The sequence below is a fragment of the Gossypium arboreum genome, chromosome 4 (genome assembly GCF_025698485.1).
Source record: "Gossypium arboreum isolate Shixiya-1 chromosome 4, ASM2569848v2, whole genome shotgun sequence".
Lineage (NCBI taxonomy): Eukaryota > Viridiplantae > Streptophyta > Magnoliopsida > Malvales > Malvaceae > Gossypium > Gossypium arboreum.
Window position 1 is genome coordinate 116504886 of NC_069073.1, and position 25517 is coordinate 116530402.

Here is a 25517-nt window from a genome sequence, read left to right on the forward strand (position 1 = left end):
CTGAGCACCTGAAAGTTGAATGGAAAAGAAAACTATAGAGAAGCATCAAAGTATTGGGACCAACAGGCATGATGTGAGATATATGCAATGACAAGCTGTGAAAAGAGGGACAAATTATGAAGTTAATGAGAATGTAAAGACTATGACAAAATGCATCTTCACTAATGTTCATTTAAATGATAAAGAGCGAATCATAAGCTCTTACAAAAGAATCCCTCTATTACTTAGGGACACACAAAAAGAATAGTGTTAATGTTGAGCATTACTCTGGAGAAGACTTAGAAACTATAGGGAGATCCTCAACAGTCCAATTGCTCAAAACGAATCCAGGACGACAAAGGCGTATCGTTGAAACATCCTTAATTGCATCACTTCCTTTGTCAATGACATTTATACTGATATTCTGAAGACCCCTTTTAATAATTAACAGTGTGCTTCGTGGATTGTCTTGCTTGGGGTATATCATTCCTGCAGATGTAAATGTTTTTGACAAAGAAGGGTACGTTATGGGCTCCCATTCTAATTCTCGGCCCAAAGTTCTCGCAATCCTTCTCTCCTAGTCCTTCTTCCATTGTTTTCTTCTTTGACGCACATCTGGTTGGAACCCTAAACCGTATCGAGCTTTGTGATGTACTGGCTTTAAAGCCCTGACTATCCTTTGCAGGTACCTTCCCAAACCTTTCCTTGCTCGGGCTCCTCTTCCTACAGTCAATTTGACACCCATTCTAGTATTTCTTGACAGTTTTGGCACCGAAATTCTATTTCCCTCAGTGACAAAAGTGGCATTGACAAATTCAAGGGATCGGAAGGAACATTCTATAGCATCTTTACTCACTTCAATGTATGGTGCGTCGGTAGAAATAGATGCTACAATGTCTTCTTCTCCCTCGACAGTGACCAAACAGCCATCCATGATAAATTTCACTTTTTGATGGAGGGATGATGGGACCGCTCCAGCGGAATGGATCCAAGGTCTTCCCAAAAGGCAGTTATATGAGGGTGTAATGTCCATGACTTGGAACTCGACATCATATATGTAGGGACCCACTTCTAGAGGGATCTCGATTTTTCTCATGACTTCTCATCTTGTTCCATCGAATGCCCTTACTATGGAATGGCAAGGCCTTAGATAGGACAAATCCATTCGAATTCTAGAAAGTGTGGCCAAAGGCATGACGTTGAGTGCCGATCCATTGTCGATGAGCACATTCGGTATTATATAACCCTTGCAGCGGTTTGTGATATGCAATGCTTTCACGGAGCCTCTACCATTTGGTGGTATTTCATCATCACTAAAAGAAATGAAATTATCCGCGTTTAGGTTATTCACCCATCTGTCAAGCTTCTCAACGGATATATTGTTTGCCACCTAAGCTTGATTCAACACCTTTAACAAGGCGTTCCGGTGTGGCTCTAAATTTAACAGTAGAGATAATACCGAGATTTGTGCGAGCTGTTTACTCAATTGTTCCACCACGTTGTACTCACTGTGCTTGATAAATTTCAAGAACTCCTGTGCTTCCTCTTCATTCACAGGCTTTTTAGTTTCTTGCACGGGTGGAGTTTCCTACTCCACTTTAGCCTCATACATCACTGCATTTCCTTTTAGTTTCAAATCACTATTCTTCTTCACTGGTCTGACCTCTTTCGAATCACATCTTCCACTACGAGTGAAATGAACTATTTCCCCAACACTTCCAGTCATGGCTTTGGGTTTTTCAGCTTCAGGTGCGACGATATTGACGTCATATTTCCATGATACAGCTTTATTGCCCTTGTAGGGAAAATGAGATGGCACCTCGATTATCACTTTTGGTTTTACCGGCTCCTTCTTTGCGTCGTAATAAATTATTAACGGTCGATCGGCGCTATACGAGAAACCTGACGATTGATGGTCAGAGGCGCATATTTCTCCTCTATCGGCCTCTTCGCCTTTATAAAAAATCTCAATCTCCTTATTATCTATCATGTTTTACAGTAATCTCCTGAACTCCTCGCAGGATTGAATGTCGTGTCCTTCAATACCATGGAATTCGCAAAAACTTTGACCTTTTGCATTTCTTCCTTCGAATATTCTGTTAAGATAACAGAGCAACCCCTTTTTAGCTAGTACCTCCTAGATTTTCTGCAGAGGTGTTCTTATTTCAGAAACCCATCTTCTACTTTGTCGTTTTTCCTTCTCTCCCACTGCGCTCACATTCCCTTCGGTGTGGTTTGGGAATGGGTTCCCGGTCGTACCGCCAGTGCCATCAAATTGCAGAATGCCCGTATCGATGAGTCCTTGAACTCTCCTTTTGAAGGCAAGGCAATTCTCCGTAGAATACCCCTGGTTCCCGACATGATATGCACAACTAGCATTTGGATCGTACCATTTCGGGTATAGAGGCTTAAGGGGTGCTATGTAATCGGGAGATATTAGTTGTTTCTCTAAAATTTTTTAGTATAATTCCCCATACGACACAGGGATAGGAGTAAATTGCGTTCTCTCAGGATTGGACCTTGCGGGTCTTGGTTCGTTTCTGGGTTGGCTTTGAGCGGGTACAGTGTTTTGTGGGAATGTGGTGACGGGTCTTTGGTTGTTCGTGGCGTATATGGGGTAGGAAGGAGGTGGTGCTTGGTAATAGGGGGTTTGAGGGGGATAATAGAAATTCGGAGGTGGATAATTTCGAAGTCGGGGTGGGTTTGGATATGGGTTAGGGGTATAACGGCTTCCCATTCCCACCATATGGGCTTCTAGTTCTTTCTTCTTCATGGGCGCTACCCTTCTTGAACTTTCTTGACCTTCCATTCCACCACTCTTGACGGCATTCTCTATAAGCTCACCGGATATTACAATATCAGCAAAGTCCTTCGTAGTACTTCCCACTAGTTTGTCATAAAACGGCACCTTTAAAATGTTGATAAAGAGAACGGTTATCTCAGTCTTAGTTAGTGGAGGCTCCACTTGGGCCGAGATATCTCTCCACCTTTGCGCATACTGTCTAAAGGCTTCTGCTGGTTTCTTTTCCATCATTTTTAGGGTCATTCGATCAGGCACCATATCCGATACATGCTTGTACTGCTCACAGAAGGCTGACGCCAAGTCTTTCCAGGATCGAATTTTTCTCTACTAAGCTAGTTGTACCATCGAAGAGCCGACCCTACTAGACTATCCTGAAAACAATGTATGAGTAGCTTATCTTCGTTCACATAACCGGTCATTTTTTGGAAAAACATGACAAGATGCGCTTTTGGACATCTTGTCCCATCGTACTTCTCAAAATCAGGTACCTTGAACTTCGGAGGCAGAATTAGATCGGGTACCAAACTGAGTTCTTTAGCACCTAGTGCGGAAAAGACTTCAGTGCCTTCTATCGCTTTGAGTCTTTCCTCTAAGCTCCTATACTTCTCTTGAGTCTCGTGATCATCGATTTTCAACTTGGCTATTTCTACTGGATCGTCCAAATCTGGAACGAGTGGATCAGCAGGACTAGCCTCCGGGTTTGATACGAACATTCTTTGCCCCAGATTAGCAGGTGGCACCGGTTGTTGCTCCAGGCTTGTAGGTTCCCATTGAGCGTACCCTCTTTGTGTTGCGTGGGGGTGCGGTGGAGTAAATCCTGGCGGATGGGGCAGATCCTGATCGTGATTAACCCTTGACTATGGTTCCACAACGTCAGGGTTCATAGGTCCCTTTCCTTTTACTAGAGCTGACATCATTTCCATCATCTTAGCCATTTGGTCTCTTTGTTCGAGTGATTCTTCTCGAGATCTCACCATTAAGTCTCTTGTCTCTTGCTGCGACTTGGCCAACTACTCTTGTAATTCCCTTTGAATCCTTTCCATCCTTTCAATCCTTTCATTGAATTCGGCCTCCATTACTCTAGTTTTTCGGTGCGTCCTATATGAGTGACGTGATTCTAAGCTTGTGGTATTACAACTGCGAATTGTATGTTCTATCCTCAGCGAACAATTGTGGGATATGCAATGAATGAATGAATGAATGCATAAATGTCAAATGAATGTTAGTTATGAAAGAAATGCAAGAAATTGGTGTTGATCTCAAGATAGTCCCTTATTTTGGCATTTCATTTATTAAAAGAGTTCATTACAAAACATTTTGCTATTTTCGATTCAGCCATTACATAAACTTCCTAGCTATATCTCCATATTTCTTTACTCGTGCTAAGAATTCTGCTATGTTTGATCTTCGACTTGGAGGGAATTGGCAAATGAGAATTTCAGCTTCTTCTGATAGTTGTACCACGTGCATGGCTACCCCACGAATTTCATTGATCAAATAGCTAAATTGCATTTCTTTTTCTTGGAGGCCCTCTTCGTAAGCACGAATGTCTCTATCATATTGACTACTATTTTCTTCCAAAGCCTCCAAGAGAGAATCTAACTGTTGTTGACGATCTTGCAGCATATCTTCTAATTCTCGTATCCTCTCTTTTAGTTCTTGTCGTATAGATCGACTAGTCGTTACCTTAGCAGACACAGCTTCATATTTGGCGTTCTTCTTTCTTAGTTCCATCATAGCCCGCGTAGCCTTTTCTTCTTCTTTCTTTGCTTTCCCTTTCCAAAATTCCATCCCGCCTTTAATGTTGCTTATTTCTTCTTTCCATTCTATCGACGACTTGCCCAGCCCACTATTCTTTATTGTGCCTCTTAACTTCTTATTTTCCAGATGAAGATCTCTTAAGTCATTTCTTACGACTTCAGCCTCTTTTTGCACTTTCTTGGTTCTGGATCTTTCAATCTGAACGTCGATCTTCAATTGGTAGTTTTCCTCTTAAAGAGCACTAAGGTCCTGAGACACTTGGCTTTTTCTTGTCTTGCCACTTCTAACTCAGACGGTATTTCCTTCAAGAAGGGATTCTGAAAGGCGTAACTCATTGACGAAACTCGCTGGCTATTCACCCGTTGTATTCTCCATACGTCGTAATCTTGAGTGAAAGTATCAGCGTACAGGGCCAACTCCATCAGATGAACTTCCTTCCAAGATTTTGCAGCGCTTCGAACCCTCTTCATATAGCCTTCACCAGCAAAAGCAAACTCAGACTGCGCTAATCCTCCAGTGGCGGGTATGAATTGTCGTGAAGAAAATTGCCTCTGGACCATTAACGGAGCGTATCCAATTCCTCCCTATAACCCGAGTAGTGGGACCCAATCTTGATTTCCAACCTTGTATAACAGAACCGAAGGACGAATCCACGGTGTTCTCCAGGTTACATCTTCAGCTCGAAGGTTCTGAAAAACTGAAACCCAATGCTCTTCGGTGACACCCTTTGGCCATTCTCTCTCAAGATAGACCTCCAACGGGGCGAAAGTTTTTGAAAACATGTGGTACGGTGTGCGCTCTACTTTCCAGAAATGGCTCAAAATCCAAACATTAAGCAATTGCACACATCCGATAAAGCGTCCCTTCCCCACTTTCATCCTCTACACACCAACTCCGACCAACTCATCACACCATGTGGGTTAAAAACATCCACCCATCCCTACACACCATATCGTGCCATTACGACACATATCAGATAAATTACAGCCAAGATGCTAGATATAGGCATACAGAACACTTCCTTCATATATACAATCCCACCCGAGATACAGATGCAGAATACAAATATAAATACAAAAATAACATGCTTATCATGCTTGTGTACAGATATCAAATATACATATAGCAGAATAATCGAACATGCATAACAGTGTCTTACTCAGAGCATACAATCAGAATAACAAATCACATAATTTAAGGTTTGGTTAGCCCTTACCGACCCTATGGTAGGCCCACAGTCGATCGGAACGACCAATGCGACCCTAGTAAAAATTTTAGAAATTTGGGCTCACATGCCCGTGTGGCACACACGGCCTGGCCCAAAACCCACACTCCCGTATGGCATGCCCATGTGGGCCCACACGCCTAACTTGGCCTAGCTTGTATGGCCCACACGGCCACACTCACACCACCACACGACCATGTCTTGCGCACGGCCAAGCTTTCATCGATCACACATCCATGTCTCGCACACGGCCAACCACATGAGCGACCACATGCCTGTGTGGCATTGACAAAATAGTTTTTCAGCTTTTGTCGAAGTTTTATTTTGTTCATTTCAAGTATACACTTGGTATGATTTCAATGCGAAAACACTCCCGAGCCACTCAACACCTAAAATAAACCAAAAAACCACCTAATTAGTCGCTTAAAACAATACTAAAACCGAAATCAAGGCATCACTCATTCCAACAAACAACCAAATCCTTAACCTCTAATGAACGACGATGGTTCCACACAACTAAAGCGCCAATTGCAAGTTCGCAGCCCCTTGATCTTCTCATAAACAACAAGATACACGATATTAACAGAACTGAAACATCCACAATTGTACGAAACTTCTAAAGTACTTACCAAATGCACAACCCGAATAGAAAAACACTGTACCCAACGCAGAGATCGACAATAGTTGGAACAGAAAACGAAAAGGTAACAAAAAGAAGAAAGAAATCGAGAGTGCCACTAACAGGAAAAACAACTGACATCAAATTGTTTTTGGGAGGAAAAGAGAACTGAAATTTTGAAAAGAAAAACAAAAAAGATAACAATAAAATTTGATAACTCCCAAATCCCAACTCCCCACTCACTCAGACTCCCAATCTCATCCAAACTCTCTTTCAGCCAACTAAAGCGAAAATAACAGTCACGCTCGTGCAAAAATTCAAATACGGGACCTCTAACAGGGCAACCCCTTACCACTCGAGCCAACAGGCTCATTCTAATATAGATTAACAGACAATTTTATGTAAGCCCACTCCTTAAGGTAAGGCTTGGATTAGAAAAAATAACAAAATTTGACAAATGTGAGACTTGAACCCAAGACCTCACACACACACTCAAAATATTTAACCACTGAAGCAAATACACACTTATGTCAAAATTTACAGATACAGAAATAAATTTATCAAGGCGTTACAAATAATTTATTATAATTTTTAAAAATATTTTAATATATGAAATATAAATTTTAAAATCTTTTTAAAAATTAATATTAATTATTCATAAATTTTAATTTGAATATATAAACTATGTTTTAAATAATAAAATATAACCAATAAAAATTAAAAATATAATATTATATATATAAAGTAAATTTTAATAGAAAAATAATTACATACAAAATATAAATATTATATAAAATATATTATAAGGGTTAAAACTGTCATTTGGTCCAAAAGTACTTTTTTCAATAGCAAAAGCTAAAAAAAATTGTTTTTACTTTTAAGTTCAAAAGTACTTTTCAAAAGCACTTCTGACTTCACTAGTTGTTTGTTTAGTATTGCTTCTTACTTGAATAGTGCTTTTGACCCCAAAAGCATTTTTGAAAAGCCATACTAAAAAAAGCCTTAGCTCAATGGGCATGAGCATTGTTGTCAATGCAGGAGGATGTGGGTTCGAGTGTGCTGAAGCGCATTATCTTCAAATGCAATTTTATTTATCAACAAGACTTAAACTCAAAATATTACTTTAAAGCTATTGAGTTCCTTATCACTTAACCCAATAGGAATTGGTTATGTTAGTTAATTTTTTTTCTTTGTTAAAGTATTTGGCATGTCCCTATATTATAGCCTCAGTAAGGTGAGTTCAGTTCAATTCGAGGAAATTTTTTGAATTGTTCTTAATAATTCAATTCGGTACGGCTCAGTTCAGTTCGCAATTTTTTATATTAATTTTTTATTTTGGGTTTTTGGACTTATTTTGACAAAATGTGACTTGTTTTATGGATTTTTGAAAATTATTTAATAAATTTTAAAAGTTTTTTACATAAATATTTCTAAAAATAATAATTTTTGAAGTAAATAAAAATAATCAATAACTCTTATATGAATTTTTTAAAAATTATATTAAAATTTTAATTTAATCTCACTACTTTAAAAACAAAATATTTATTTTACATCATAAAAGTTTAAATTAATTATTAATTAAATAAAAATAGAATTTGGTTCGATTTGATTAACCATAATTTTTAACTTGTATTCTATTAACCGTCAAAACGCCTCGATTTAAGTTAATTTCTCGTTTTTTCTTGTTCATCCCTAGGATCAGTTTAAATTAATTCATATACCATTAAATGGATCGCTTTAGTTGTAGTACCCCAAACCCGGCCCAGACATTATGGCCGGATCCGACATGCCACATCGAAGCGTTCAAAACATTTTATATTGTTGATCCAGAAAAACCTACTTAGTGTTTTAAAAGATAATTTCATTATAGGTTAAAGTGAATGGAAGCTGTGCACCAGGTAGGAAACCGGAAAAGAGGAGGTGAGTCTATCGGACTACTTAAGTACCAAGCTCCCTTCGGATCCAATCCTAGACATGCACACCGCCATTGCCACACCTTAACGTCATGTATATTTATAGGAAACCGATTTGATTAAGTCATTTTTAGGAAAAGTGATTAATTTTGGAAAATACTTTCATTGCGGAAGCTTTGCTTGTTGTCATGTTATTTTGAAATCAATTGTTGTTTTTTTTTTTTGAAAACGGGCCCTAAAGCTATCCAATTTCAATAGTTAAAATAAGTAATACCTATCTTAGTAATACATATTAAAACCATCAAAAATAATTAAGCGGCCTTATTACATTTAAAAACCCAAACCTCAACGTAAATAATAGGATGTCCAGTTCACCAGAAGAAAACCAAACTTTCAGAATAGGTGGCCACTCTGAATTCCCTCACAGCTCCAAGCCCACTATGGTTGGGGATTTCTTGCGTGGATGAAAATAAAAGGGGTGAGTTTGGGGAAACTCAATGTGTAAGGAAAACCCATTCAAAGCCCAAGTCAGCTCAAGCCTATTGGGCCTAAGCCCATTCAGTAATGTGGTCTTGGACGAGCCCTTTTCAGATTACAATAAACCGGGCCTTAGCCCTTATTCAGATAATAATGATGGCCCATAGGCCCATTTCAAAATACATGCAACATCAATAACATATGCAAGCCCATTTGGGAGACTACTCAACCCACCAACCACTACACTCCACCCCATACCAGCCCTCGCACTCCATGTGGGGAATAGCTCAACCCACCCATTAACACTCCACAGATTTGCACCTTTGCTGCTCAGCTTATCGATAGAATTGAGGCAAAGCCTCCGATCGTGGACAAGCCACTTTTAGTACTTCCTCCGTCAATATCCCAATCCCATGCATCAGATAATAACAACATGGCATGCAGTAAATAACAACAGTCAAACATGCATTTAGGTCAATTTAACTCTAGGGGTATTTGGTAATTTATCTACTAGGGTAAAGCGTAAATTTTCCACTTTTAAAGGTATTTCATAATTTATCTATTTTAGGATTTTTCATGCATATTCCTACTTTTCACGTACTAATAGAATCACGTACCGAGGGTTCTTACCGAATTGGGCCCGTTGGCCCATCATTCCAATTTTGGCCCATTAAACCCAAAAATATCGAGGGCACAAAATCATGCACTTTGCAGTCCAAATTTTGCAGCTTACCAAAAACATTAATCGATTTACCTCACGAGCATTACTTTTCAAAATCTACAAAATACCGATTTTCGGCATTTCGACTTTTCGACTTTTGTCGATCCAGACTAAGAAAGAGGGTGTTAGTTACACACTGGTTTGCGACGATATCTTGTGAGATCTACACACGAACTGCCTACAATTGGATTACTAACACATTAATCTAACTATTCAAATACGAACTACATATTAACCCCTTACAATATTCGGCCAACCACACCTACAGATCATAGTAAGCTTATAAGAAATCAATAAGCAACTCATCAACAAATTTTTGTCAATATTTACCACATAATTATAATCTCACTGCAAGCTGTCTTCCTGAACAACAGTCACTAAATCATTTATAACTGGAGCTACGAAACTCCAAATCAAGTGCCATTAATTTTACCTGAAAATAGACTCATATATCTTCTATCCATAAAATTTTCAGAATTTTTGATTTAGCCAATCAATACCAGATTTTTCTTAAATTTTCCCATGTTTCACTGTTTGACTAATCTGACCACTCTTCATTACGAATCAGATTTCTCATTGTACAGAATTCAAAATATGTTCTCGTTTATTTCATTTGAAAATAGACTCATTAAGCTTTAATTACATAATTTATTCAGCTTCTAACTCATCTCCCACAATTTATGGTGATTTTCCAAATTCACATTACTGCTACTGTCCCAAGCAAATTTATTACCAAATTCACTCTTTCACACATAACTTGCATGCATGTTATTTAAACATGTATATCACCAATCAATCATCACATATCTATGATTTTACTTAAGTATAATCTCCATTTCATCATTTTAAAGCACAACATATTAGCCGATTTTTCCCCTTAGCATCTAAGCACATGCATGCTTATTTGTTTGGCTCAACGTCACATATCTTCCATTTTTCATCAAAAGAACATGAAACAACAACCATTTCCTTCATTTTAATTCATGACCAAATGCTCACAACACAACCAAAAACCAAAATATGCTTCAAGAGTTAAGGTAGAATCAAGAAGAACTCATGAACATCAAGATAGAAGCAAACTACCATGAGCTTACCTTCAATTTTCTTCCCCAAGTGACCGAACATTCAAGAGCTTTCTCCTCTCCTTTCTCTTCTCTAACTTTAGGCTATGATGAACAAAGATGGACAAAACTTTGTTCTTTTCACCCCTTTTTTTTAATAAAATTTCATATTTCATCCATTTAATTCTTTAATACAAAAGACATGAAATTCCCATCATGGAACATTTACCTAACCCATTATCATGGAACATTTACCTAACCCATTATCATGGAACATTTACCTAACCCATTATCAATTTGTATCAACTTGTACCATAAATTATGGATATCAAATGCACATTTTGTCTACAACAACATGATGGCCGGCCACTTCATGTAAAATGGGAGGTTTGTCATGCAAATCCTCCTATTTTGCACTCCTATTTATTTGCCACTTCAATTTAGCCTATAGCATTTTCAAACATTTTCACATAGGTCCTATTTCATAATTTCACCCCCTTTTTCTTATGGAACAAAAAATTAACTAAAATTACCGGGTTCTATCTTAAGCTTGGGCCTTCTAGAGGCCCACTAACATAATTAAACCTATGCCAACATTCACAGAATTCCCGAAAATTGGGGCGTTACATTAGTCATTATACTAGTAAAAAAATCAAATAAAACAAAATTAACTCTTTTTTTTTTAAAAATGGCTTCATTGTTTAACAAAATTAATATTTTTAAAGCTTTTATAATTATCCAAACTAAGTATTTTGTTTAGAGTTGAATTGCAAATGAAAGAAAATTAATCTTCATATCATTTTTTAAATAGTTAATATTAACCCTGTTAAAATTTAGTCTTATTTTATTCTTTTATTAATTCAGAGAATAAATTAATCTATTTAATAGTAGAGACACTGATTTGAATTCATCCACATAATGACAGGACCTGACTGATACTTTTACCTTCTTCTTTTTTTCTTTTATACTATCTATAGTCTCAGACCCTAAAATAGGAGGACAAACACGCTTTAGCGCAATTGAATCTACATCCTCCTATATTGATAATAATACTAATACCAACTAAACTAAAACCTAGTTGGTAGTTTTACCATCTTTTTAAATTAATGCTAACAATGGTTGTTGCTCTCTTTTAGGTAAGTCCGAGACTGCTAAGTAAATAAAAAAGGTGGACGATAATAACAAGACAATCGTTTACAAAGAGATGGAAGGTGAAATCATGAATGCTCACAAAACTTTTAAGTACACCGCTAACGTGGTGCCAATGGAGGAGGGAAGCTTGGTGACGGCTCTGATTCTATCAAGTACGGCAAATTTTTGACCAATTGGTTTAAGAATGTTGATACTTTTCTTCTCAATGTCTAATTAAGTAATTAAGAAAATAACATATACCAATAATTTGATAATATGTCTCGTTCTTAAATAAATTAAAATAAATTATAAGAATGAATTACCATAATAAAAAAGCACTTAAATATTTTATTGTAGTTGATTAAGCTTTAGTTTAGTTAGCATTGTTGTAATCGCAACAATAAATAGATCATGAGTTTAAATGTGTTTATGAAATCACATGCTTTATGCATGTGTCTAATTCTTAATGTTTATGATGATAATTAATGTAAGTACCTTTGCTTCGTGAATGAATTGTGATAAAACACTAGCAAATAAACAAAACTAAACACTAAATTTGAAAAGTGAGAAGGTTTTAAATATTGAAGTCCAAGCTTGACTGTATTTCAAATCAATCTAATCTTTTTACCCATTTTTTCTAAAACTTAATATTTTTATCTGAATTCTCCTAAATATCAAATAAACCTTTAAGCTTGAAAGGATGATCGAGTCAGATCTTTATATCACCATATTGGAATAAGATTCCCTATGGTTTAGTCATCTACTCATTTCCTATATCAGTGTCTCTTTCAAATTTGACCTTTAAATAGAAAGTTAACAATTAATCGAGCTTCTAAAATATAATTTTTTTGAAGTTTTTAACGGATCATTAACTTATGGCACAATGGTTAACGTATAATTTGATCTGAAAAAATGTTAATAATTTTTTTTTTTAAATTGCACCTCATAACAATTTGATCGGACTCATAAACATCTATAATCCGAATAAAAATCCCATGGTTTCCATTCTCTCAGTATACACTAGAATTAAAAGAAAACAAATATTGAAGTTCCTTTGGGAAAAGCTGAAAGGAATAATAAAAGGATAAAAAGCTAAGGCCATGCCATTGTTCTCCAATGTTCATCGAATAATCATCATCATATAAGTTGTTGATGCAGGAGCATCAAACCCTGACTTTATTTTACTTATTTTAATATCCAAATTTGGTTGTTTTATCACTTGGTAGAGGCAAACCAGTCCTCTATATAAGGCAGTCCCTCTATGCACAACAGTCATCACCATCAACCCCAAGTTTGATTTAAGTTAGTGAGTTTCTTAGTTTCCCTAGAAGTTAAGCATGGCTCAAATTAAGAGGATGGAGTGCCAACTCGAGATCAAGTCCTCAGCTGATAAGTTCTTTGATGCCTACAAGACCAAAGCCCAGCTTATGCCAAAAATGGCCAATCAAGTCGTTAGAGATGTAAAACTTGTTGAGGGTAGTGGTTGGGATTCCGAGAGTTCGGTTAGACAATGGTATTTTGTTGCCGGAGGTAAGCTTAGACTAGGAATTAAGATCGGAATATGGTTATCAATATCGGACTAATTAGATTAGGAATTAATACTAATCTAGAGATAGTTCAATTGATTTTTAATATTTTTTATTTTTATAATTTTTTAATGATTTATTTAATTGAATTATTCGGACCGACAAATCAATTACTTTAACGTTTTGACTATTGATCCAATTATAAAAACCTTCAACAAAACTCCTTTCCATCACATTATTAAATATTAATGTTAGTCTCTCTTTTCTTTTCTTTTCTTTTTTTTTTAGATTTTTCAAAATCCGATATTCATTTCAAAGCTCGACTAAAATTCAGATTCGAGTTGGGTAAGACCATGAAATGAGGTGCAAAACTCTCTTAATGCGATTTTCCCTATCCACAATACTTGAACCTAAAACCTTATTTAAGAGGTGTTTGATTCCTTACCACTCAATCCAAACGAACTGGTTATGTTAGTTATATGGATTAATTAACATATTATATTAAAAAAAATACCATTAGTTGTTTAACGATTTTTTTTTTTTTTTTTGGAGCTGAATTGCAAAGGAAAGAAAATCAATTTTCATTTCATATTTTAAACAGCAAATATTAACTCTATTAAAATTTATACTTATTTGATTTTTTTAATAGTACACCTCTAAAATTGACCCATTTAATAGTAGAATAACCAACTTGAACCAACCATTATAATAGAGGGATCTGGAAAGTACTTTCACTTTTTTTTAAGGTAAGCTATAGTAGAAGTTACCCAACTATAAGCTTCTTCTTTTTTTTTCCTTTTTTGGTCACGCAACTATAAAATGTTACAAAATAGTTATACAATTATGGGGTTTTTTTCTTTTTTTGTCACGTAACTATGGAAAGTTACAAAATGATCATTCAACTGTTCAATTTTATTTTTTTTTATCACCAGCTAGATAACGTAAAGATGAAAATACCCAAAAATCCAAGATAATGGGTGATCAAGAAAGACAATTAAATACTCGAGTAACGTTTTTGTATCTTTCCATAATTGAGCGAAAAAAAAATCATAATTGACTGAGTATTAATGGATTTTTTTAATTAATGCTAATGTTAACCACTCTTACAGGTAAGCTTGAGACTTGTAAGGAAATGATGGAAAAGGTGGATGATAAAGATAGGACTGTCGTTTACAAATTGGTGGAAGGTGAAATCATGAAAGCTTTCAAAAGCTGGAACTCCATCCTCAACGTGATGCCGATGGGGGAGGGAAGTTTGTTGAAATGGACTATGGAATTTGAAAAGCAAAATGATGATGTCCCTGATCCTGTCAAGTATGGCGAGTTTTTAACTACCTGGGCTAAGAATGTCGATACTTACCTTCTCAATGTCTAATTAAATAATTAAGGAAACGACATATATCAATAATTTGATCATATATCTCGTTCTTAAATAAATTATATGAATTATCATAATAAAAATATATTTAAATATTTTATAATAGCTGATTAAGTATTAATTTAATTGGTATCGTTATGATTATAACAATAAAAAAAATGTAATTAAGCATATTTATAAAAGTACAAGCATGTATCTTATTGTCAATGTTTAGGATGAAAATTAATGTAATCTTTGCTTTATGTATGAAAGAACATGCTTCTCTTATGTTATATGATAATTTCGTGGTAGCCACAAAAATAAATAAATATGTGCTCTCTTTTTTTCTTGTTATAAAAATTATGTTTTGTTACTATTTTTTTTACAGAAATTATTATTAATGTTTCAATATTTTAAAATTTATATAACTTAATTGTAGATGTTAATGGTTGTTTTAAGGCTGCTTCTCATATATATTTTTAAGGAAAGTAATATTTTACTATTTAAGAAAAAAGAAAACAATCAAAAAATTTTAACGATCGTTAATTGATAGTACAATTATTAGCGTAATGCTTGACGAGAAAATATTTTTCAATTCGCTGCTCAACATAATCTGACATGACACATAAACATCTTTAATCCGAATAAAATTCCCATGGTTTTCCATCCTCCCATTCAAATTATAGTATACACTAGAATTAAAAGAAAACAAATATTGAAGTTCCTTCGGTAAAAGTTGAAAGGAATTATAAAAGGATATAAAGCTGAGGCTATTTTTCTCCGATGTTCATCGAGCCATCATCATCATGTCACTTGTTGATGCAGCAGCATCAAACCAGTCCTGTATATAAGGCAACCTCTCTAAGCACAACAATCACCACCACCAACCCCAAGTTTGATATAAGTTAGTGGGTTTCTTCTTAGTTTCCTAGAAGTTAAGCATGGACCAAATTAAGAGGATGGAGTGCCAAGTCGAGATCAAGTCCTCAGCTGATAAGTTCTTTGAAGCCTACCAGACCAAAGCCCAGCTTATGCCAAAAATGGCCAATCAAGTCGTTAGAGATGAAAAACTTGTTGAGGGTAGTGACTGGGATTCTGAGGGTTCGGTCAGACAATGGTTTTTTGTTGCCGGAGGTAAGCTTATCTACACAACTACGTAAAACCATGGTTATCAAGATCGGACTAGACCAATTATTCGATTGATTAGATTAAGAATTAACTGGCGTATTAATCTAGAGTAGGCTTTAGATCAATTGACTTGCAGTTCAATCGATTTTCAATATTTTTTTATTTTTATAAATTTTTAATAATTTATTTAATTGAATTATTTGGACCGGTGAATCAATTACGTTAGTTGTTCGACCACTATTCCGATTATAAAAACCTTGCATAAAACCCCTTTCCATCACATTATTAAATATTTATGTTAGTCTCTCTTCTCTTTTCGTTTCTTTCCTTTTTCTTTTTTCTTTTTTCTTTTTTCTTTTTTTTTTGAGATTTTTCAAAATGTGATAGTCATTTTGAACCCCGACTAAAATTTGCATTCAAGTTGGGTAAGACCTTTAAATGAGTTGGAAAAATTTCTTAATGTAGTTTTCCTTTCCACAAGATTTGAACCTGAAACCTTATTTAAGAGGCCTTTAGTTCCTTATACTCAACCCAACATTAGTTGGTTATGTTAATTATATGGATTGATTAACATATTATGTTCAAAAAATTCCATTAGTTGTTTAAACTAAATAGTTTTTAGTTCTATAAATGGATTTTTTTTTATTTGGAGTTGAATTCCAAAGGAAAGAGAATCAATTTTCATTTCATATTTTAAACCATACATATTAACTCTATTAAAATTTATATTTATTTGATTTTTTTACTAGTAAAACTCTAAAATTGACCCATTTAATAGTACTTTCACTTTTTTTAAGGTAAGTTAGAGTAGAAGTCACCAACTATAAACGGTTACAAAATAGTCATCCAACTATGGTTATATTTCTTTTTTGGTTCACCAACTATGAAAAGTTACAAAATGGTCATTCAATTATTCAATTTTATTTTTTGTCACCATCTAGATAACGTAAAGATGAAAACACCTAAAAATCCAAGATAATTGAGTGACAAAAAAAAACAAAATTAAATATTTGAATGACGATTTTATATCTTTTTATAATTGGACGACCAAAAAAATCATAATTGAGTAAATATTAATGTAATTTTTAAATTAATGCTAATGTTCATCACTCTTACATATAAAAAGGTGGATGATAAAGATTGGACTATTCTTTACAAATTGGTGGAAGGTGAAATCATGAAAGCTTTCAAAAGCTGGAAGTCCATCTTCAACGTGATGCTGACGGGGGAGGGAAGCTTGGTGAAATGGACTACGGAATTTGAAAAGCAAAATGACGATGTTCCTGATCCTGTCAGGTACGGTGAGTTTTTAACTACATGGACTAAAAACGTCGATACTTACCTTCTCAATAACTAATTAAATAATTAAGGAAACAACAGACATTAATAATTTGATCATATGTTTCGTTCTTAAATAAATTATATGAATAATCATAATAAAAAAGTATTTGAATATTTTATAATAATTAATTAAGTATTAACTTAATTAATATCGTTATATTTAAAACAATAAAAAGATGTAAATTCAAGCGTGTTTATAAAACGCATGCTTTATACATGTATATTATTGCCAATGTTTAGGATGAAAATTAATGTAACATTTGCCTTGTATATGAAAGCACATGCTTTCTTATGTTATATGATAGTTTCGTGGTAAACACATAGAAATTATTATTCTTATTAATGTTTTAATTTTTTTTTTAACAATCCCATTATAAGTTCTGATCATATATGCTTTTTTTTAATATAATGCCTAGAACTACTTATAGCCTCTCCCAACCCATAAATAGGAGGATAATACGCTTCAGCGTACTCAAACTCTTATCTTCTTACATTGACAACAATACATATATTAATTGAACAAAGGCTCAATCAACAATGTTTCAATGTTTTAAATTTTATATAACTAGATGTTAATGGTTGTTTTAAGGTTGCTTCTCACATTTATTTTAAGGAAAAATAATATTTTATTAAAAGTAAATCGTTCAAGAAAAAATAGAAGAAAAAACCGTACGAAACAAAAAAAAATAGCTAAATCCAAGTCAATAAGTTTATTCAATACATCATGTCTTAAGATAATTTCTCATATTTTATCACAAATTTTTCATTTTTTATATTATTTTTATTTTTATTTGTAAACTTTTAAGAGGAATTAATAGAATGATAAATTTTAACTTTAATTTATCAATACATTGATATCAATTGTCTTATTGAGGAAATATCGTTATAACGATTGGGTAACAATGATAATAAATTTTAAAATAATACGAAAAAAATTAAAATAATAACTATTTTTACTATTTATATTAAATTATCCTTGGAATAATTTTTTTAACTCTATATAAAACTTTTCTTAAAAATTTATATAAAATTAAAATACGAGAAACCCCTGATCCATTTTTTCCCTCAACTCATTTATTAGTAAAATTTAATTTCTCTATTTTTTAAAATTTTAAAATTCAAATTCAACTATTAATACTATTAAAATTATCTTATTAAATTCAGGTTTATTATAATATCATTTTTTTAGTTATATGAATACCAGCATTTTCTTATTTTAAAATATCATACCGAAAAATTAACAAAATAATAATAATATTAAAAATTGGACCTAAATTTTAAAATCTAAAATAAAGAGACAAATTCCTTAAAATAAAAGTACATCAACTAAATCCAAATTTGTGAAGCCTATAAGTATTTATTACATATTTTAGGCTAAATTAGCCATATATGCTAAAAAAAAATTATTGGCCAAATAGTTTGGGTTTTTTAAAATTTTAGGAAATAGATTGTTTTTTGATAGAGTGTGTGAAAGGGTGTCCATTTGAGCGTGCTTTATGGTAAGAAAGCACACCCAACTTGTTGTGATTTCTCTTCAAGTCACATTTTCTTTTTACTTTTTTAATATAATTAAGTTTTTTGTCAGATGGTTAAATGCTAGTAGTTTTATATTTGAATCTCAAGTTCGATTCCTCTCCTATTGACATTTGTATTTTTTATTTCATGTAATTATATGAATTATCATAATAAAAATGAACTTAAATATTTTATAATAGTCGATTAAGCTTTAACTTAGTTAGCATTTTTATAATCGCAATAATACAGAGAATGTAAGTTCAAATGTGTTTATGAAAACACATTTTATGCATGTCTGATTCTTAATGTTTAGAATGATAATTAATGTAAGAACATATGCTTTGTGTATGGAAGCACATGCTTGTCTTTTGTTATAAAAGACAAACAAATAAACAAAAATATTTATTAAATTTGAAAAGTGAGATGATTTTAAATATTGAAGTCAAAACTTGACTCGTATTTTAAATCAATCTAATTTTTTTGTCCAATTTTTTTAAAAAAAATTAATATTTTTATCAAACTCTCCTAAATATCAAATAAACCTTTAAGCTTTAACAAATGATCAAATTAGATCTTTATATCACCATATTGGAATAAGATTCCCTATGGTTTAGTCATCCACTCATTTCCTATTGTAGCGACGCAAAATTTTTTTAGCTTGGTCGCTAATTATGGCGATTTAGTGAAAACTTGAAAACTGAAGTTTGATTTTGAAATAAAAAGGGAGTCGCCATCGATCTTTTTTTTTAGGTAAGATCGGATACCTAATAAATCATCTTTTTGAAAAGAAAATTTATTCTCGAACAAAAATAAAGGCTAAATTTAGGTCTACGTGAAAATCAGAGTAAAGTAGGGTTCGGGAGTTGGTTACGCACGAGGAAGGTATTAGCACCCTCGCAACGCCCAAAATTGGTATCTTGTAAAACACGTGTTGTCTTAATTTTCAAAAATACGAGTTCGATATAGCATTTAGTCGTGATCCAATTGAAAAGACGAGAAATTTTAGTTTTTCGGTTTTTAGAAGGGTGTTCCGTCTTTAACACGAGCCGACAAATTTTGTAGCACCCCAAACCCGGCCCAGAAGTTATGGTCGGATCCGGCATGCCACATCAAAAACGTTAAAAAAAATTTCCATTCTAAGTCCAGAAAATCGTACTTGATGTTCAAAAGATTAATTCATTAAGGGTTAAAGTGAATGGAAGTCATGCACCGGTAGGAAACCGGAAAAGAGGTGGTGAGTCCATCGGATTGCTTAATACCAAGCTCCTTCGGATCCAATCCTAGACATGCATACCGCCATTGCCACACCTTAACGTCATGGATATTTCTAGAAACCGATTTGATTAAGTCATTTTTAGGAAAAGTGATTAATTTTGGAAAATACTTTCATTGCGGAAGCTTTGCTTGTTGTCGTGTTATTTTGAAATCAACTGTTGTTTTTGAAAACGTGCCTAAAGCTATCCAATTTCAATGATTAAAATAAGTATTACCTATCTTAGTAATACATATTAAAACCATCAAAAATAATTAAGCGGCCTTATTACATTTAAAACCCAAAACTTCAAACGTAAATAAAAGGATGTCCAGTTCACGGAAGAAAATCAAACTTTCGAGCGGGTGGCCACTCTAAATACCCTCACAGCTCCAAGCCCACTATGGTTGGGGATTTCCTGCGTGGATGAAAATAAAAGGGGTGAGTTTGGGGAAACTCAGTGTGTAAGGAAAACCCATTCAAAGCCCAAGTCAGCTCAAGCCTATTGGGCCTAAGCCCATTCAGTGTGCAGTGGTCTTGGGCGAGCCCTTTTCAGATTACAATAAACCGGGCCTTAGCCCCTTATTCAGATAACTGTATGGCCCATAGGCCCATTTCAAAATACATGCAACATCAATAACATATGCAAGCCCATTTGGGGAGACTACTCAACCCACCAACCACTACACTCCACCCGTACCAGCCATACACTCCATGTGGGGATAGCTCAACCCACCCAGCCCAACACTCCACGATTCTTGACCTTTAGCACTTTCGATTAACGATAAATTGAGGCAAGGCTCTCGAGACGTAGACAAGCCACTTTCAGTACTTCCTCCGTCAATATCCCGGTCCATGCATCAAATAATAACAACATGGCATGCGATAAATAACAACGATCAAACATGCATTTAGGTCAATTTAACCCTAGGGGTATTTTGGTAATTTATCTACTAGGGTAAAAGCGTAAATTTTCCACTTTTAAAGGTATTTCAGTAATTTATCTATTTTAGGGTTTTCATGCATATTCCTACCTTTCACGTACTAACAAAATCACGCATCGAGGGTTCTTACGAATTGGGCCGTTGGCCCATCATTCCAATTTTGGCCCATTAAGCCCAAAAATATCGAGGCACGAAATCATGCACTTTGCGGTCCAAACATTGCAGCTTACCAAAAACATTAATCGATTTACCTCACGAGCATTCGACACTCATAAATCTACAAAATACCGATTTTCGGTATTTGACTTTTCGACTTTTGCCGATCTAGACTAAGAAAGAGGGTGTTAGTTACACACACTTTTGCGACGATATCTTGTGAGATCCACACACGAACCGCCTACAATTGGATTACTAACACGTTAATCTAACTATTCAAATACAAACCACGTATTAACCCCTTACAATATTCGGCCAACCACACCTACAGATCATAGTAAGCTTATAAGAAATCAATAAGCAACTCTTTAACAAATTTTTGTCAATGTTTACCACATAATCATAATTTCACTGCAAGCTGTCTTCCTGAGCAACAGTCACTAAATCATTTATAACTGGAGATACAAAACTCCAAATCAAGTGCCGTTAATTTTCCCTGAAAATAGACTCATATATCTTCTATCCATAAAATTTTCAGAATTTTTGGTTTAGCCAATCAATACCAGATTTTTCTCAAAGTTTCCCATGTTTCACTGTTTGACTAATCTGACCACACTTCATTACGAATCAAATTTCTCATTGTACAGAATTCAAAATATGTTTTCATTTATTCCATTTGAAACTAGACTCATTAAGCTTTAATTACATAATTTATTCAGCTTCTAATTCATCTCCCACAATTTATGGTGATTTTCCAAAGTCACGTTACTGCTACTGTCCCAAGCAGATTTATTACCAAATCACTCTTTCACACATACCTTGCATGCATGTTATTTAAACATGTATATCACCAATCAATCATCACATATCTATGATTTTACTTAAGTATAATCTCCATTTCATCATTTTAAAGCACAACATATTAGCTGATTTTTCCCTTTAACATCTAAGGCACATGCATGCTCATTTGTTTGGCTCAACTTCACCTATCTTCCATTTTTCGTCAAAAGAACATGAAATAACAACCATTTCCTTCATTTTAATTCATGACTAAATGCTCACAACACAACTAAAAACCAAAATATGCTTCAAGAGTTAAGGTAGAATCAAGAAGAACTCATGAACCTCAAAATAGAAGCAAGGTACCAAGAACTTACCTTCAATTTTCCTCCTCCTAATGACCGAATACTCAAGAGCTTTCTCCTCTCCTTTCTCTTCTCTAACTTTCAGCTATGATGAACAAAGATGGACAAAACTTTGTTCTTTTCACCCCTTTTTCTTTTAATAAAACTTCATATTTCATCCATTTAATTCTTTAATACAAAAGACATGAAATTCTTATCATGAAACATTTACCTAACCCATTATCATGAAACATTTACCTAACCCATTATCATGGAACATTTACCTAACCTATTATCAATTTGTATCAATTTGTACCATAAATTATGGATATCAAGTGCACATTTTGTCTACAACAACATGATGGCTGGCCACTTCATGTAAAATGAGAGGTTTGTCATGCAAATCCTCCTATTTTGCACTCCTATTTATTTGGCCACTTCAATTTAGCCTATAGCATTTTCAAACATTTTCACATAGGTCCTATTTCATAATTTCACTCCCTTTTTCTTATGGAACAAAAATTAACTAAAATTATCGGGTTCTATCTTAAGCTTGGGCCTTCTAGAGGCCCACTAACATAATTAAACCTATGCCAACATTCACAGAATTCCCGAAATTTTGGGCGTTACAAATTTCATCCAACATAGCGATGAAATATATGGCTTAATATTAAATCGGTACATTGCCTTATTTATTAAAATTAATTAGAAAACAAGAATATGATTTTCGAAGTAATGCAAAGCAATATTGATAAAAATAGATAAATGAAAGAGCTAGAAATATATTGAAGCAAATAATAAATGTGACAATGATATTACAAACAATAAAAATGTATGCGATATTAAACGTAATACGAGAATTAAACATGAAAAGGAAAGCAGTGAATGTATATACGTAATAATGATATTAAGAATATGTACGTAATATATATATAAATAGCAATAGTATTAGAAATATACTATACATAATATTCACAATATATACATGATATATATAAAAGCGCTATTAAAAGGTGTATATATATACATAATATATAAAATGCATTATTTAAAGATACATATACACAATATATATAAAATGTTAAAATAATGCTAAAAGACAACTCTTAATATTACTACATAACTACATACCTATATGTTAAAGATATATACACAAAATAGAACACATACTAACATTGATAAGAACATATACAATATATATTAGGAATACTACTAACATAGGAAATATATTTATATACTAATAATAATAATAATAAAAGGATGTATGTACACCAAATAATATATAATATTAAAATAATATAATAAATGGCAATAGTGGAAATAAGTATAATAATGAATAATACGAAAATAATACTATATAAAATATATATATACGTATAATAAAATATATGTACTAAGAATAAAACTAAATATAAATAAAATAATGATATATACATAATATATATAGAAACATATACGTGTATATATATATATATATATTAGAAATGATAATAATAATAAATAAATAAAACTATTAACATACTACATAAATATATGTACATATATTAACATTGAGTGAATATCAATACTAGTACCAATAATGTGGATAATGAATATAATAATAGTAATAAATAATATATATATATATATACTTATAATAGTAAAAACGAAATATTTAAAAATATAACTAGATATACAATGATAATAATAATGATAATATTAAAAGTATGTACATAATAGTGTTAAGAATACCTACATGATATAGTTATTAAAATATATACATACTATAATAAAATATATGAATAATATGATAAAAATATGTAATATAGAGTATAATATATATATTAAAAGAATATATATGACATACGAATATATTAACAAAGACAATAATATCAAAACTATTAATAATACTATAATATATATAGGTATTAAGTAAAAAATAATAGCAATGAAATGCTATACATGAATATATATTCATATCGTGTATAATAAAATGTATACTACTACATATAATAATAATAATAATAATAATAATAATAATAATAATACGAGATTATAATTAATAATAATAGTAAATATCGAAAATAATAATGAGTAATTTGAGAGTAAAACAGCAAACTAACACGAAATTTAGGGGCGAATTCGAAATAAAAAGCAAGAAAAAGGCTTATTTGAACACGCGCGCAACAGTGGGGGGCCAAAAATGCAATTTTCCGAACTATTTTAAAACGCACAACAGCAAAGGGACTAAATCGAATCACACAGCAACTTTCAGGTCCAAATTAAAGTAAATTAAAACTTGATTGTAAATTAATAAAAAAAGCGGAAGGGCTAAATGCGCAATTAGCCCTTCCGTTAAAAACTGTGGACCCTAGGCGGATGGGTGGTCGGATCGGGTAGAGGCTTAAACGACGTCGTTTTGGGGCTTAAGTACAGCCTCCAAAAAGACGTCTGTAGCACCCCAAACCCAGCCCAGAAGTTATGGTCGGATCCGGCATGCCACATCAAAAACATAAAAAAAAAATTCCATTCTAAGTCCAGAAAATCGTACTTGATGTTCAAAAGATTAATTCATTAAAGGTTAAAGTGAATAGAAGTCATGCACCGGTAGGAAACCGGAAAAGAGGTGGTGAGTCCATCGATTTGCTTAAGTACCAAGCTCCTTCGGATCCAATCCTAGACATGCATAACGCCATTGCCACACCTTAACGTCATGGATATTTCTAGGAAACCGATTTGATTAAGTCATTTTTAGGAAAAGTGATTAATTTTGGAAAATACTTTCATTGCGGAAGCTTTGCTTGTTGTCGTGTTATTTTGAAATCAATTGTTTTTTTTTTTTTTTGAAAACGCGCCTTAAAGCTATCCAATTTCAACAGTTAAAATAGGTAATACCTATCTTAGTAATACATATTAAAACCATCAAAAATAATTAAGCGGCCTTATTACATTTAAAAACCCAAACCTCAACGTAAATAATAGGATGTCCAGTTCACCAGAAGAAAACCAAACTTTCAGAACGGGTGGCCACTCCGAATTCCCTCACAGCTCCAAGCCCACTATGGTTGGGGATTTCCTACGTGGATGAAAATAAAAGGGGTGAGTTTGGGGAAACTCAGTGTATAAGGAAAACCCATTCAAAGCCCAAGTCAGCTCAAGCCTATTGGGCCTAAGCCCATTCAGTAGCAGATGGTCTTGGACCGAGCCCTTTTCAGATTACAATAAATTGGGCCTTAGCCCTTATTCAGATAATGATATGGCCCATAGGCCCATTTCAAAATACATGCAACATCAATAACATATGCAAGCCCATTTGGGGAGACTACTCAACCCACCAATCACTATACTCCACCCGTACCAGCCCTACACTCCATGTGGGGAATAGCTCAACCCACCTAGCCCAACACTCCACGATTCTTGACTTTTTTGCTCGATTAACGATAAATTGAGGCAAAACCTCCGAAGACGTGGACAAGCCACTTTCGATACTTCCTCCGTCAATATT

At 33.6% G+C, this 25517-nt stretch overlaps 2 protein-coding genes across 2 annotated transcripts; both read left to right on the forward strand.

The window, feature by feature from the left end:
* Nucleotides 1-12868: 12868 nt before the first annotated feature.
* On the forward strand, nucleotides 12869-14697 carry LOC108459842 (kirola-like). Its single transcript, XM_017759235.2, has 2 exons — nucleotides 12869-13220; nucleotides 14326-14697. The coding sequence occupies exons 1-2, from the start codon at nucleotides 13028-13030 to the stop codon at nucleotides 14589-14591; spliced, it is 459 nt and encodes a 152-aa protein (XP_017614724.1). The 5' UTR covers nucleotides 12869-13027; the 3' UTR covers nucleotides 14592-14697.
* Nucleotides 14698-15321: 624 nt separating this feature from the next.
* On the forward strand, nucleotides 15322-17351 carry LOC108458663 (MLP-like protein 165). The gene is made up of 2 exons (XM_053026532.1): nucleotides 15322-15707; nucleotides 16871-17351. The coding sequence occupies exons 1-2, from the start codon at nucleotides 15515-15517 to the stop codon at nucleotides 17056-17058; spliced, it is 381 nt and encodes a 126-aa protein (XP_052882492.1). The 5' UTR covers nucleotides 15322-15514; the 3' UTR covers nucleotides 17059-17351.
* Nucleotides 17352-25517: the final 8166 nt, after the last annotated feature.

Coding starts and splice junctions, on each gene's coding strand:
- LOC108459842 (XM_017759235.2), top strand. CDS start 13,028: ATGGCTCAAATTAAGAGGATGGAGTGCCAACTCGAGATCAAGTCCTCA. Junction 13,221..14,325: donor ATGGTATTTTGTTGCCGGAG/GTAAGCTTAGAC, acceptor CCACTCTTACAG/GTAAGCTTGAGACTTGTAAG.
- LOC108458663 (XM_053026532.1), top strand. CDS start 15,515: ATGGACCAAATTAAGAGGATGGAGTGCCAAGTCGAGATCAAGTCCTCA. Junction 15,708..16,870: donor ATGGTTTTTTGTTGCCGGAG/GTAAGCTTATCT, acceptor AATTGGTGGAAG/GTGAAATCATGAAAGCTTTC.